General features: G+C 60.1%; 1 protein-coding gene across 1 annotated transcript in view; it reads right to left on the reverse strand.

Annotated features, from left to right (window-relative positions):
- Positions 1–327: 327 nt before the first annotated feature.
- The window catches only part of DISP3 (dispatched RND transporter family member 3), a 32,156-nt gene continuing 20,445 nt past the window's right edge, over positions 328–12,038 (reverse strand). Inside the window, exons 10-20 of the mRNA XM_061187097.1 lie at positions 11,656–11,769; positions 10,435–10,571; positions 9,081–9,265; positions 7,086–7,216; positions 6,836–7,008; positions 5,721–5,847; positions 5,046–5,191; positions 2,858–3,017; positions 2,171–2,284; positions 1,574–1,740; positions 328–690 (exon numbers count right to left, since the gene is read on the reverse strand). Of these exons, the coding sequence (XP_061043080.1) occupies positions 328–690; positions 1,574–1,740; positions 2,171–2,284; positions 2,858–3,017; positions 5,046–5,191; positions 5,721–5,847; positions 6,836–7,008; positions 7,086–7,216; positions 9,081–9,265; positions 10,435–10,571; positions 11,656–11,769 (1,817 nt within the window). The remainder of the gene's footprint in view (positions 691–1,573; positions 1,741–2,170; positions 2,285–2,857; positions 3,018–5,045; positions 5,192–5,720; positions 5,848–6,835; positions 7,009–7,085; positions 7,217–9,080; positions 9,266–10,434; positions 10,572–11,655; positions 11,770–12,038) is intronic.

A 12,038-nucleotide genomic window follows, 5' to 3' on the forward strand; every position in this document is an offset into this window, starting at 1 on the left:
AAAGTTCTTGTGAGCACTGAGGCAGTGTGAGAGGGAAACCCCCTGCAAAAATCACCTGACCCTCATGGTGACCAGGCACAGGAGGAAGGCTGGTCTCTTCCACCGCCAGGCATAGGCCAGGGCGGCTGCCAGCTTGACCACCCAGCGGTGGCTGGCACTGTGATGAAGGCAGTGTGGGTCACACAGGTGAGTGACGTCTGGCCCAGGCCTGGGAACATAACTAGTTGTAGCCAAGCTGGGAACAAAGTGCCTCTGGGGTCAGAGAATGAGCATCTCGTCCCCCACCCACTGGACCAAAGGTGTGCAAGTCCGGACGTAGTGCCAGGGCTATAGGGAGGTCCCATTGGGCAGGGGGATCTTATAGCCGCTCTGGAGGAGCAGGAGGCAGGCGCCCAGCCCCAGGGCCCCTGTCAGGAGCACGGCACCCAGGGCTTTGAGGAAGGAAGTCCTGGTCCGGGTGAAGGAGCCGGGCGCCATGATGCCGAGCAGGGCTGTGCTGACCGTGAGCGTGTAGAGAATGGAGACTCCAGTGTTGAGTGCGACGATCTTGCCAAACTTGGCAAACGGGGCGATGATGCAGAAGAAGAGGGGCACCGTGGCGATGACTGTGGTGAGGGCGCTGGAGACGATGGCCACGCCCACATGCCGCACAGCCTCCAGCGTCCGCCACTGGCGCCGCGAGTGGGCATCCTGGGTGTGGGTGAGAGAAAGCTGGGGCCCCAGATGTAGGAGGGGGTGCCTTCCTGCCTGGGGCTTTGGAATGGGGGCTTGGACCCTGGATAAACATGTAACGCTGTCCAAGGCCAGCCTTGCTCTCACGGGCTCCTCATTCCACCTCCGTAAATGGGGGTAATAACAGCACCTGCTCCCTGGGGTTGGCGTGAAGCTGAAACGGTTCCCCCGCAGCAGCTCAGTGTACAGCACACAGTAGGGGCGTGTTAAATGTGGCTATGACAACCAGAACACTGATGATCTGCACAGTAGGTCCTCAAACATGTGAGCCGTGATTGGAACTGATTTCCTTCTTTTGACCAAGAGCAGCTAAATGTATAACCGATTTAATTTACATATTTATGAATGTTTCACACCAACACAATTCCAAACTAAGAAAACCCAAAAACTTTACGAGACCCAGAGCCAGTTTTGGCACTGGTACACGGGCACGTCCTCCCTAAGCCACGAGGTCCAGGGGGGGCAGGGGTTGGTGACCTCAAGGTCACGACTAGAAGGGCTCAGACTTGCTCCCCGGGCTACAGAATGAGACTTAGACTCAGGGAACCGAGAAGCAGGAAGGGCCCTTGGACATCGCCTGGTTCAACCCCTCATGCTCACTTAGGGAGACAGAGGCTGGGGCGAGTGGGCCCGCCCACCGCCCACAGCGATGCTTGGGTGGAGCTGCCTTAGAACTTGAGTCCCCTGGGCGTGGAGAATGGCCCTGGAAACTGAGCCTCCTGGAACACATCCTGGCTGGGCGCTGGGCACCAGGGGTGTCCAGCTACCCTTGGGGGTCCTCACTGGCACCGAGGGGGGGAGGAGATTTGTTGGGGAGCGGTGGGGCAGGCAGGGTGCTCACCTCGGCCTGGTGTGGGGGCAGGTTCTCTCCGGCCAGCAGATAGCCCTCGACCAGATGCACGCAGTAATCCACGGAGGAGCCGACGAGGATGGACAGGGAGATGGCTTCCACGGCGCCCATCTCCCAGCCGCTCCAGTACATGATGGTCACCACGAGGCAGACGATGCCTGCGGGGGGCGGGAGGCGGCGGGGAGGCAGTGTGGACCTGGTCCCACCCATACAGTCCTGGAGGGTTGCTGGACAAATTCTAAGGGCCCCTGGGGAAGGTGGTAAGGTCTACGGTGGAGCCCCCAGCTCTGGTGACAGGTGCGATGAGTAGGGATGGGGCCAGAGAGAGCTGGGTGGGGGAGGGGGGGCTGAAAGAGGGGACAAGTGCAGCAACATGTCCCTGGGATGAGAGCTACCACCTGGTGACACCTGGCTCCCCTCGGGGAGCACACGGTCCTACGAACGACTGTCACAGAAGCTCTTTTTGCTTGGGGCGGGGAGTCGGGAAACCTTCACTGAAAAGACGGGACAGTTAAGGGTGGAGAGAAACCTGCTGACCGGAAGCCACCAGCGAGACCCCTGCCCGCTCCTGGCCCCTGGGCCACTTACCCAAGATGCTCAGGAGCACGGGCAGCAGGAGCAGCACGTGGGTGGTGAACACGGTCACCGCAGCCACGCAGATGAGCAAGGAGAGGGCCAGGCCATGCAGGGCGCTCTGCACCCCTGGGAGGGAGAGGAGAGGGCCCTCAGCTGGGCTGCACCGTGGGGCACCCGCAGTCCCCTCGCCCTCATGGGTCAGAGGTACTGGGGTTATGCAGATGGGCACCGTCACAGCTAGCTGTGTCACTCTGGGTGAGCCACTTGACTTCCCTGAGCCCCCATTTCTTCATCTGTAAAATGGGGTAATAATAGTACCTACTCCCTAGGCCTCGTTTGGAGTTTAAAGAGATAACATGGGTCAGGCCTCAGCCAGGGCTTGGCATCAAGAAGGGCTCCTAACGAGAGACCACTGCCATGAGGGTCATTACCATTACTTTTTAGGTGGCCAAATTCAGGATCAGAGAATGTGGCCAGACGCCCCCAAGCAGGAGGGGACCCAAACTCTAGTCTCTGATCAGTGTTCCCGGCCACTGTGTCATCCCAGTTTCTCCAGGGCTCTCGGCCAGAATTGAGAAGACAAGTGTGGCTCAGACAGGCCAGGCCGTGCCCTTCCTGCTCCAGGTCACCTCCCCGTGTCCCTGCTGCCACCGCCCACCCCACCGGGACCCTGGGGCGGGGGGCTGGGCTGCCACTTGCCTATGATCTCCATGAAAATCTGCTTCCAGTGCTCACAGGTCTGGAAGCCTTGGTGCAGGGCTGAGCCCTCGGGGAGCGTCTTCAGCTGCTGCTGCAGGAAGCTCTCCCAGCGCAGGTAGTCTGAGTAGGTCTGGAAGGAGGACTTGCCCTTGTACGTGGTCTGCGGGGACATGAGCCAGTGAGACGGGCGGGCAGCTGTGGCCCATGCTGCTGCCCTGGTGATAGCTGGGCTGTTCTGTGACAGCTGCAGCTGGCCTCTGGCCACTTGCAAAGAGAGTGCGCTGTGTGAAAGGTGAGCCCATCTGAGATCACGTCCCACCAGCCTCTGGGTGCACGTGTGACTCTCACAGCGGCGGCAGGTCCCCATTCAATCAAAGTCCCCGTCCCTTTCCAACAGAACCACCTCCAACTTCCAGAGTCCCCCAGCTCCGCGTCCCACCCTCGGCCCACGCTGTCCCTCTGCCCTCTGCACAGCTTGCTCCCACCCCTCCTTCAAGCCTCAGGAGCTTTCCGTCTCCTCTAGGAAGCCTTCCTTGATGCCCCAAGACGGTCATCTTCTGGGCTCTGCAAGTCCTCGGTGCTCCCCCATCACAGTTCTCGTCACTGCCCGGCAACCTGCCCCTCCTCTCCTGGCTGGGCTGTGAGTCCGGGAGGGCAGGTGACCTGTCTGGTTCACGGCGGCCAGTTCTGGAACTTTTACATATGTTACCTCGCTGGTCCACTTCTGCTCTCCCTGAGCACAAACCAGCTTACAGCGTGTCTGTGTGCACGTGTGTGTCTGTGTGCTGGTGGGGGTCAGCTGGGAAGTGACGTCCTGTTGTGTGGAGGAGCCTGAGCAGGGATTCTCTCCTCCAACTGTCTGCGGCTTCGGCCTTTTTTAAAAAGGAGGGAAATTCAGACGCCGGCTACAGCATGGATGGATGTGAAAAACGTTGTGCTAAGTGAAACGAACCAATCACAAAAAGAACAGTGCTGTGGGATTCCGCCTCTGTAGTCAAATCCATGGGGGCAGAAAGCAGAGTGGTGGCTGGAGGGGGTGCCTGGGGAGTCCGTGTTTAATGGGGACAGTTTCAGTGTTGCAAGATAAGAAGTTTTATAGATGGATGGTGGTGATCGTTGCACAACATTGTGACTAGGATTAATATTCCTGAACTATACACTGAAAAATGGTTTAAATGGCCAATTTTATTATGTATATTTTACCACAATTTAAAAAAACTACGTGGGGCTTTGAAGTGGTGTCTGCGTTAGCCTGGGGCTCACTGAGGGCTTGGAGGGGGTCTGGGTCCTCCTCGTGGTGGCCAGGGGTTTGGCTGCTCGTGCAGCGAGTGGCACAGGTGGTGGGACAGAAAGCAGGGCTGGGGCCAAAGAACAAGAATCGCCCTTGTCATATGAATTCTCGTTCCCCAACACCTTCACGTGACTGACCTACCCTAGCTTCTCGATGACTGCCAGAGGGCGGGCAGGGAGCCGTAACCCTAATCTTTAGAGGAGGAACTGGAGGCTAGAGGGGACGAGTGTCTTGCTCAAGGACACAGAGCACAGCAGGATCAGAGCCAGGACTGGACCCCGGGGCTCAGCACGGAGGCAGCAGGGGCAGACCTGGCAAGTCTCACAGTGCCAAGTGCTAGGGCCAGGCCCGCAATGCCCAGGTCGGGGACGTGCGTGTGTGCAAGTGTGCATATGTGTGTGCACATGTGTGTGCATGGGTGTGTGTGCGTGGGTGTCTCCTTGGCAGAGCCTAGGGGGTGAGAGAGGAAGCAGTGAAGGGTCGAATGGCTGGTCCCCTGTCTTCCGATCTCTCCTGGGGGGGCCCAGCACGGGGGCTCTGTGGCCCCAAACCTGCCCCCTCACAGTGGCAGAGGGGAGTGTCCTGGACTGTCACCTGCCCCCGTAAAACGATGTGGACCTCGGGCTGTCGGGGAGGGAGGGTGGTGGGAGGTGGGTGGCGTCCCGTGTGGCAGAAAGGCCGAGCTTGGCGGTCAGACGGCCTGCTTTAGCACTTGATGCTGACGCCCACTAACCCCGTGACCTTGGGCAAGCAATTGCACCCCTCTTGGCCTCAGCCTCCCCTCTGAAGAATAACCACTCAGCTCTGCTCTGGGATGAGGTCCGGGGATCCGTGGTGACACTGCACTCTGTGAGGTCAGCACACTGCCCCGCACCCGGTGGCCCACCCGGGGCTCACCGACTCGAAGGCCATGGAGATCCACTGCACTCGGCCATCCTTGACGCCCACGGCCCCGTGTGACAGCTGCCCTGGGAGCAGGTGGGGCTCAGGCAGCTCCTTGCACTCGGGGTGCAACATCTGCAGGAAGGAGGAGATGCTGTAGCCTGTGGGGAGAGGGGAGAGGTGGGTCGGGGCGGGGACCCGGGAAGGGAGCACCTCTTCCCCCCATCCTGCCTGCGCACGTGTACTTACCCATCTGGGTGTGTATGCACAGGGGCACGCACCCTTCCCCCAACCTCCTAGTTTAAAAAGTGTCTGGAACCACTGGCAATGCCATCGGGAAACCTACAACACCCATTAGCCATCAGGGCAGAAATTGACATCTTGTGCCTTCTCAGGAAGAGCCCTGGCCTGACCCAGGTTATTATCTGGGCTGGCCCCTGGCCTCGCTCTCAGTTTTGGAAAAGCTCCTCCTGCAGGTGCGCCCTGCACACCGCACACCTCCCCACGCCCGTGCGGCTCTGCACCGGTTCACCTTTAGGCACGAGCCCGCTCTCATCTGGAAGATTCGCACGCCCCCCCCCCCCCCACCCTCGTGTGGACACACATAAGCTCGGACACATGTCTGCAGACGCCCTCACGCCAGGCACACGCGTCCTCGGGGCTGTCCACCCTCGGGTCTCCCACACGCACCTGAGGGCAGGCACTGGGCCCCGCCCGGCTTCACCAGCTCCGAGTTCCCCGCGATGGCCTTGCAGAGGCGACACAGGTGCCCGATTTCTTTGAAGAGGTCAAAGCTGCTGTCGTAGATGACGCTGCCCTTTCCCAAGGAGACACAAGCCAGTGCGACTGCTCAGTGAGTCGGGAACTCATTCCTGGGCCCCAGCCCGGGGGAGGAACCTCCGGCAGCTCCTGCTACCGTCGCCACCAGCACTTGGAGCCCTCTGCCTGGTCACCCGCGGTCCTGCCCGAGCCTGCTCTGCCCTGCCCCCCGCAGCACCTCTGCTCCCGCTGCTGCCCACCCGCACGGGCCCCCCCAGCCTCCCCTCCTTGATCTTACAACGCGCTCACCTGGGCTCCCTGCCTTCCCCTCTCCCTCGGCACAGCCGAGTCCCACCTGCCCTCCAGCGTCGGCCTCCTCTCCTCCCTGCCTCCCCACCCCTCCTCTGAACACCTGCGGACTCCCGGTCCAGACTGGACAGATCTCCTCTGACCCCACCTGGCTCCCGAATTACTTTCTGTCTGAAACACCCAGCCAGGCTGACTTCCCAAGGCAGGGGTCATGACCAAGGGTACCGACGTCCACGGTCCTTCCCACCGTGTCTCAGTACCCACCAAGTGCCAGGCACAGACCTCGTCACAGCTCCGTGTCAGCTCCGCTCCCCTCCAACGCCCCGGAGCCCAGCCCTGGCACAAACATGTACAAGGCGGGGAGACCACCCCGAGGGAGGGCACCATGGCCGAGGCACGCAGCGAGGGCGGTGGGCACAGGGAGGGCCCCGTGCAGGAGGAGGCGGGCAGGGAGGCTTTGCACACCTGTACTGCCCTCACCTCCGTTCCACCCCTAATGATGCGGGGCAGCTGGCTCAGGCCCCACTGTACCCAGATTCCTGGGCGATTCTAAGAGCTCAGCGCTGCTCAGTCCTCAAGAGAAATGGTGCCACATAGCGGAACCTGTGGGCCAGGTGAGCAGCCAAGGAGCCGAGGGGGAGTGTGCGGAGCCGGGCCGGCGGCCCCTGGGCTGGCACTAGTTTGCAAGCCTGGTGTAGCCGGGCCCTCTGGCATCTGCCCAACGTGGGCACGCGTACCGGGTCTCCGATGACATGGTTGTCCACCTGCCGCGTGCGATTGATGCCAACGATGCCAAAGACCACGAAGACCATGGCCCCCGTGTCCACGAGCGGCCGCACCGCCGGCTTCCCGCAGCCCGTGTTCACGCAGGGGTTGAAGCCGAAGGTGGCAGAGGGGTGGGCCTTGGGCGCTGCGGAGGGAGCCACAGCTGTATGGGAAGGCGGGGCCCAGCCTCCCAAGGCCCCGCCGCAGCCTCCCCGCGTGTACCTTTCTCGCTGGGCACGTAGAAGAAGCCTTTGGTCGGCCCATCGGGGCTGGAGCCGAGCAGGCAGCCAGGAGGGGCCGCACACACACGCCCGTGGAAAGGGGGCTTGTGGAACTGGGCAAAGTACAGCTTCCTGTGGAGGCAAAGGAGGCGAGGCCAGGACTGAGGCCAGGAAGGCCAGGAAGGCCAGGAGCAGTCGGGGGGAGAGGCACAGGCGGCCGTGTGCAGGGGCTGGAAGAGTGCAGGGCACGGACTCGGGCTCCCCCAGCACAGGGATTCAATCTTAGGTTCAGGGCTGGGGTTTGGACACCTGTTCTAGTCCCGCCCCTGCCAAGGCCCACCCTGTGGTCCTGCTCAAGGCACTTCCCCTCCCTGCACGTGTCTCCTCGCCTGTGGCGGGAGGGGTGGAAGAGACCAGCAGTTTCCAAACGGTCCTCGAGGGGCCCCAGGGCTAGCCTTGGGGGTCGGTGCTCAGAAGCCCCCTGCCCCACTTTAACCTGAACAGTGACAGAGCCTCAAGATTCTGTTTGAAGAAAGGATTCCACGGTTAGCTTATTCACCGCTGGACTTGATGTAGCTCAAGGCTCTTTCTAGAATGTTCTAAGCTCAGCCAGGCAGCCTGACCCCAGTGGCTACTGTATATGTGCAGCGTGAGCCCGACCCTGCAGGGGAGGCAGAGGGACCCCTCTCATCCCCCGAGCCAAGGTGTGCCAGGCCAGAAGGGCCCAGTGAGCCCAGCTTGGTCATCCCCCTGCCCCAAGCATCAGCCTCGTGTGGGTGCTCAATGTCCTGAGGCCAAGCCCTGTCAGAGACCATGGGTCCCTGGTGTCACCAGTGCAGGCCCCGCGCTGCTGTTCTCTGGACTACAGCAGCAGCGGGCTCTTCCTTTCAGAGCACGTATTGTAATCTGTAATGACGCTGTGCTTGACTTGTTAGCTGCTGTCTCCCGCTAGTCAGCCCGAGGGCAGGAGTCACATCTGTCTTGTTTCCCATCCCCAGCACTAGCCCCGTGCCCACTCACAGTCGGGGCTCAATGTTAAATGAATGAATGGATGAGAGAAAGGCCCTCGGCTGACACAGCCTCAATGCTCAGAACGTGACGGGGGGAACCTGGGAAAAGATGGCCTCAGCTGGCTCAGAGAGCCCCGAGGCACAGAGGGCAGTTGATCATTAGGTGTTCATGGGCACTTACTTCGTGCCAGGCACTAGGTAGGGCGTGCGTATACAGTAGGTAAAGACAACAGACACAGGCTCTCTCCCATCACCTTACAGTCTGAGGGAGGGGGAATGTTAAATAATTTTTTTCTGAATTAACTGTAGGTATTGAGAGTGTGGGCAGTGCCTTGGAGAGGAATGCAGAGTGTACTCATTCATTCATTCATTCATTCACTCAGCAAGTGTTTCCTAAGCACCCGCTACATAGCACTAGGTGAGGGGATACAGCACAGAACAGTAAGCTAATCACGGCAGGATGCCTGCGTGCTCCTGAACAAGGACAGGGAATCAACCAGGAGGTCAGTATGATTCCAGGTGGTGGTAGAAGCCAGAAAGAGAGCAGTGGGGTGATGTATGGGGAGAGGCGGGTGTGGCTATTTTTGCCGGGGAGGGCGGTCTGGTCAGGGAAACCTTGTTGGGGGTGGGTAAGCATCTGGGTAAGGACCTGAATCTTGAGAACAAGTCAATCCCAGGAGGAGCTAGGGAAAAGCATCCTAGGCCCAGGGAACAGCAAATGCAAAAGCTCTGAGCTGGGAACTGCTTGGCGTGCTGAGGGGCCAGACAGCCGCTGCGCCTCCCGCGGGAGCCATCCAGAGGGAAGGCAGCAGATCGGGGAGCGAACTGCGGGCCTGGCGTCTTGGTGTCCCCCACTCCCCAGTCCCAGGCGAGAAACATCTGAACAGATGGGCAGAAATGGACAGGGGTTTCTTCAAGGCGTCGCGAGCGGGGCAAACAAGCGGGCCGGGCCGGAGGGAACCGACTTGTCTGCAAGGCTCTGTTACCGGCTGTGCCGTTGCTCCTTGGCGGCCACGTAGAAGCTGAAGTCAAACTTCCAGCCCCGCTTGGTGTCGCATGCCAAGGTCGTCACCATCCACTTGCCGGAGGGGCTCGCCGCCTGGAGCAGCCCTACTGTAGACATACAAGCGGTCAGCTTCTTGGTGAAGTTACCAAAAGGCGCTCTATACACCTAAGCAGTGGATTGACAGAGACAAGACAGGTGACTCTGGGAGGCTGCCTTGGCCTGGGCCCAGCCTCAGGCTCGGTCACCTCCCTCCTTGGAGTGCTCCCCACCCCCTGCCCCCATTCCAGCCCCCAGAGTCAGGGGGTAGAGCCCTGGGCAGAGGCGCAGGAGGCCTGGGTTCAAGTTTAAGGACGGAGCAAATCCTTCCCTACCTCTCTGAGCCTCAGTCCTTCCTTCAACTGAGGATTTACTCCAAGCCAGGCCCTGAGCTGGGCTCTGAGGATACGGCTGTGAGCCAGACGGGCTTGGTCCCTGCCCTCCTGGAGCTGCCAATTACGATGGCTTCAGATTCTTTTAAGGGCTTTGAATTAAATATTAGGATGATAAGGCACAGGACGAATGGGGCAGTGGAAGAGGAGGCCAAATTGATAAGGATGGCTAGGATAGGGTTCTAGGAGGAGGTGACATTTAGGCTGAGATCTGAACGGGGAGCCAGCCACGCATGAAGCTGGAAGGAAAGCCCTCCAGGCAGTGAGAACCGCAGTGCAAAGGTCAGAGCCAGGGAACGCCTCACACACCCCATCTTTCGAATGGAAATATAAACCCCGAACAAATGAGTTGACATGTGTAACTGTCACCCTGGAGGTGTAACATGTTAAAGAAACACAAATGATTCCTGAGAGGGAAAAATCAGAGGCCTGGGTTGGCCCTGGGAGCCTCTTCTCTGGGGCGCTAGAACAGATGGCTGAGAACAACAATCTAACTAATAGCTCCCATTTTACTGGGCACTTACTACGTTCCAGATGTTACAGAACGCACAGGCCTTGCCTCATGTACCTCCAACGTCCCTGGCTGGTACCTTTCATGTCCCCGTATCACAGATGAGGAAATTGAGGCTCAGAGAGATTACATAATCTTCCCAAAGACATACAGGTTATAAATGGCAGAGTCAGGACTCGAACCCAGGCCTGGCTGACTCGGCAGCCCATGCTCTCACCACTCTGCAGGTCCCTGCCGCAGGCCTGGCTGACGGTGGGAGAGGGTCCTCACCTGCCTGGAGCAGCTCCATCCTCGCAGGTCCTGCCCCCACCCCCATGTGGCCAGTGCCCACCAGTGTGGCATTGAGGGCCCCCTCCCCTGGTAGTGGCAGCTCCCTTAACAACAGTCAGGCTCACCTGGAAGGAGGGCACCTCCCCGTCCCCAGAGGACACGGTCTGCCAAGGGCCAGGCAGGCTGGCGTTGAGGGAGAACCTGTAGACAGCCGGGTGGCCTTTGCTCTTCACCTTGGAGACGTACACAGTGCCTGGGGAGTCTAGGGACAAACGAGGGGTGGAGGAGGAGGGACAATCACCTCGACTGGCTTCCCCTAACCCTGCAACAGCCCAGCCTCTGCTCTGTTGACTGAGGAGCTGAGCCTGACCTTGGGCTCCTCTCTGAATGGTGGCTCTGTTCCTCTCTACTGGACCGAGCCCATGGCAATGATGGGGGACTGGTTGTTGGTGGTGGACACTGGAGAGGGTGGAGGTATAGATGGAGGGGGAGGCGGTGGTGGAAACTGGGATGGGGTGGAGGTATAGATGGAGGGGGAGGTGGTGGTGGACACTGGATGGGGTGGAGGTATAGATGGAGGGGGAGGCGGTGGCGGACACTGGATGGGGTGGAGGTATAGATGGAGGGGGAGGTGGTGGCGGACACTGGGATGGGGTGGAGGTATAGATGGAGGGGGAGGTGGTGGCGGACACTGGATGGGGTGGAGGTATAGATGGAGGGGGAGGTGGTGGCGGACACTGGATGGGGTGGCAGCACGGGTAGAGGGAATGACAGTGATGGTGGGAGCCATGGTGTGATGTGCCAGTAGGGACTAGGGTAGTGGAAGTTACGCCAACAACGATGCCCCAGGCATGGCGTGAACGGTGGGGGTGTGTTGCTGATGAGGATGGTGGGCACAGAGGGGTGACGATGGCCAAGTGGTGACAAGTACACGCAGAACTGCCCCATGTGGGGGGTTTATTCCCACATGCATCCCGGCATCCCACATCTGATGGAGAACCCAGCAGGGATAAGCCAGCCTCCAGTGTTCAGGATGCTCCTGCCCTCCCCCAGACACTCAGGATGGATCTGGCACACAAGGCAGGTTCACCGTGCACCACAAGCCAGGCTGGGGTGGTGGCAGGAAGGGATCGCCCTGTTCTGGCTGAAAAGAGCTGGTGGGACGACGGGCAAGGGCCTCAGGTTCACCCCCGCACCGACCCTTCCACGGTGACCCAAGAACACAGGCTTTTGTTCCCGAAGGAGAATCAAAGCATGGATTTAACGTGCTCTCCCCACAGGGCCCCTGCACCCTTGTACCAGCACCTCCCACTGCCCCACCCAGCCAGTGCACACTCCCCACTGACCCTGCAGGGCGGCCTCAGGCCGGCCGGCCCAGGACACCCCTGAGCCCCGCTTCTTCTTCTCCAGGGACGTCCGGATGTTGTTCTGCAGGCTGTGGGGCTTCTCCTGGAACAGACCTACCCCCCCCACACCGTGTCAGGCAGCAGGGCCTCCCTGGCTGGGCCCGGCCAAGGCTGGGACAGAGATGACCTGAGGGACATGGGCCCCAGGGCCCTCAGCTTGGGAAGCGGGTGGTATCAGGGGTCTGAAAGAAACTAGATGGAACTGAAGAAAGGCCAAATGCTGACTTTACAAGAATCTTAAGGCAAAGGGAAGGAAGCTGCCAGCCCCACCCAGAGAAAGACACTCGGCAGCTTACCCTACTCATCCTCACCACGCCTCACTT

The sequence above is a fragment of the Eubalaena glacialis genome, chromosome 3, assembly GCF_028564815.1.
Source record: "Eubalaena glacialis isolate mEubGla1 chromosome 3, mEubGla1.1.hap2.+ XY, whole genome shotgun sequence".
NCBI lineage: Eukaryota > Metazoa > Chordata > Mammalia > Artiodactyla > Balaenidae > Eubalaena > Eubalaena glacialis.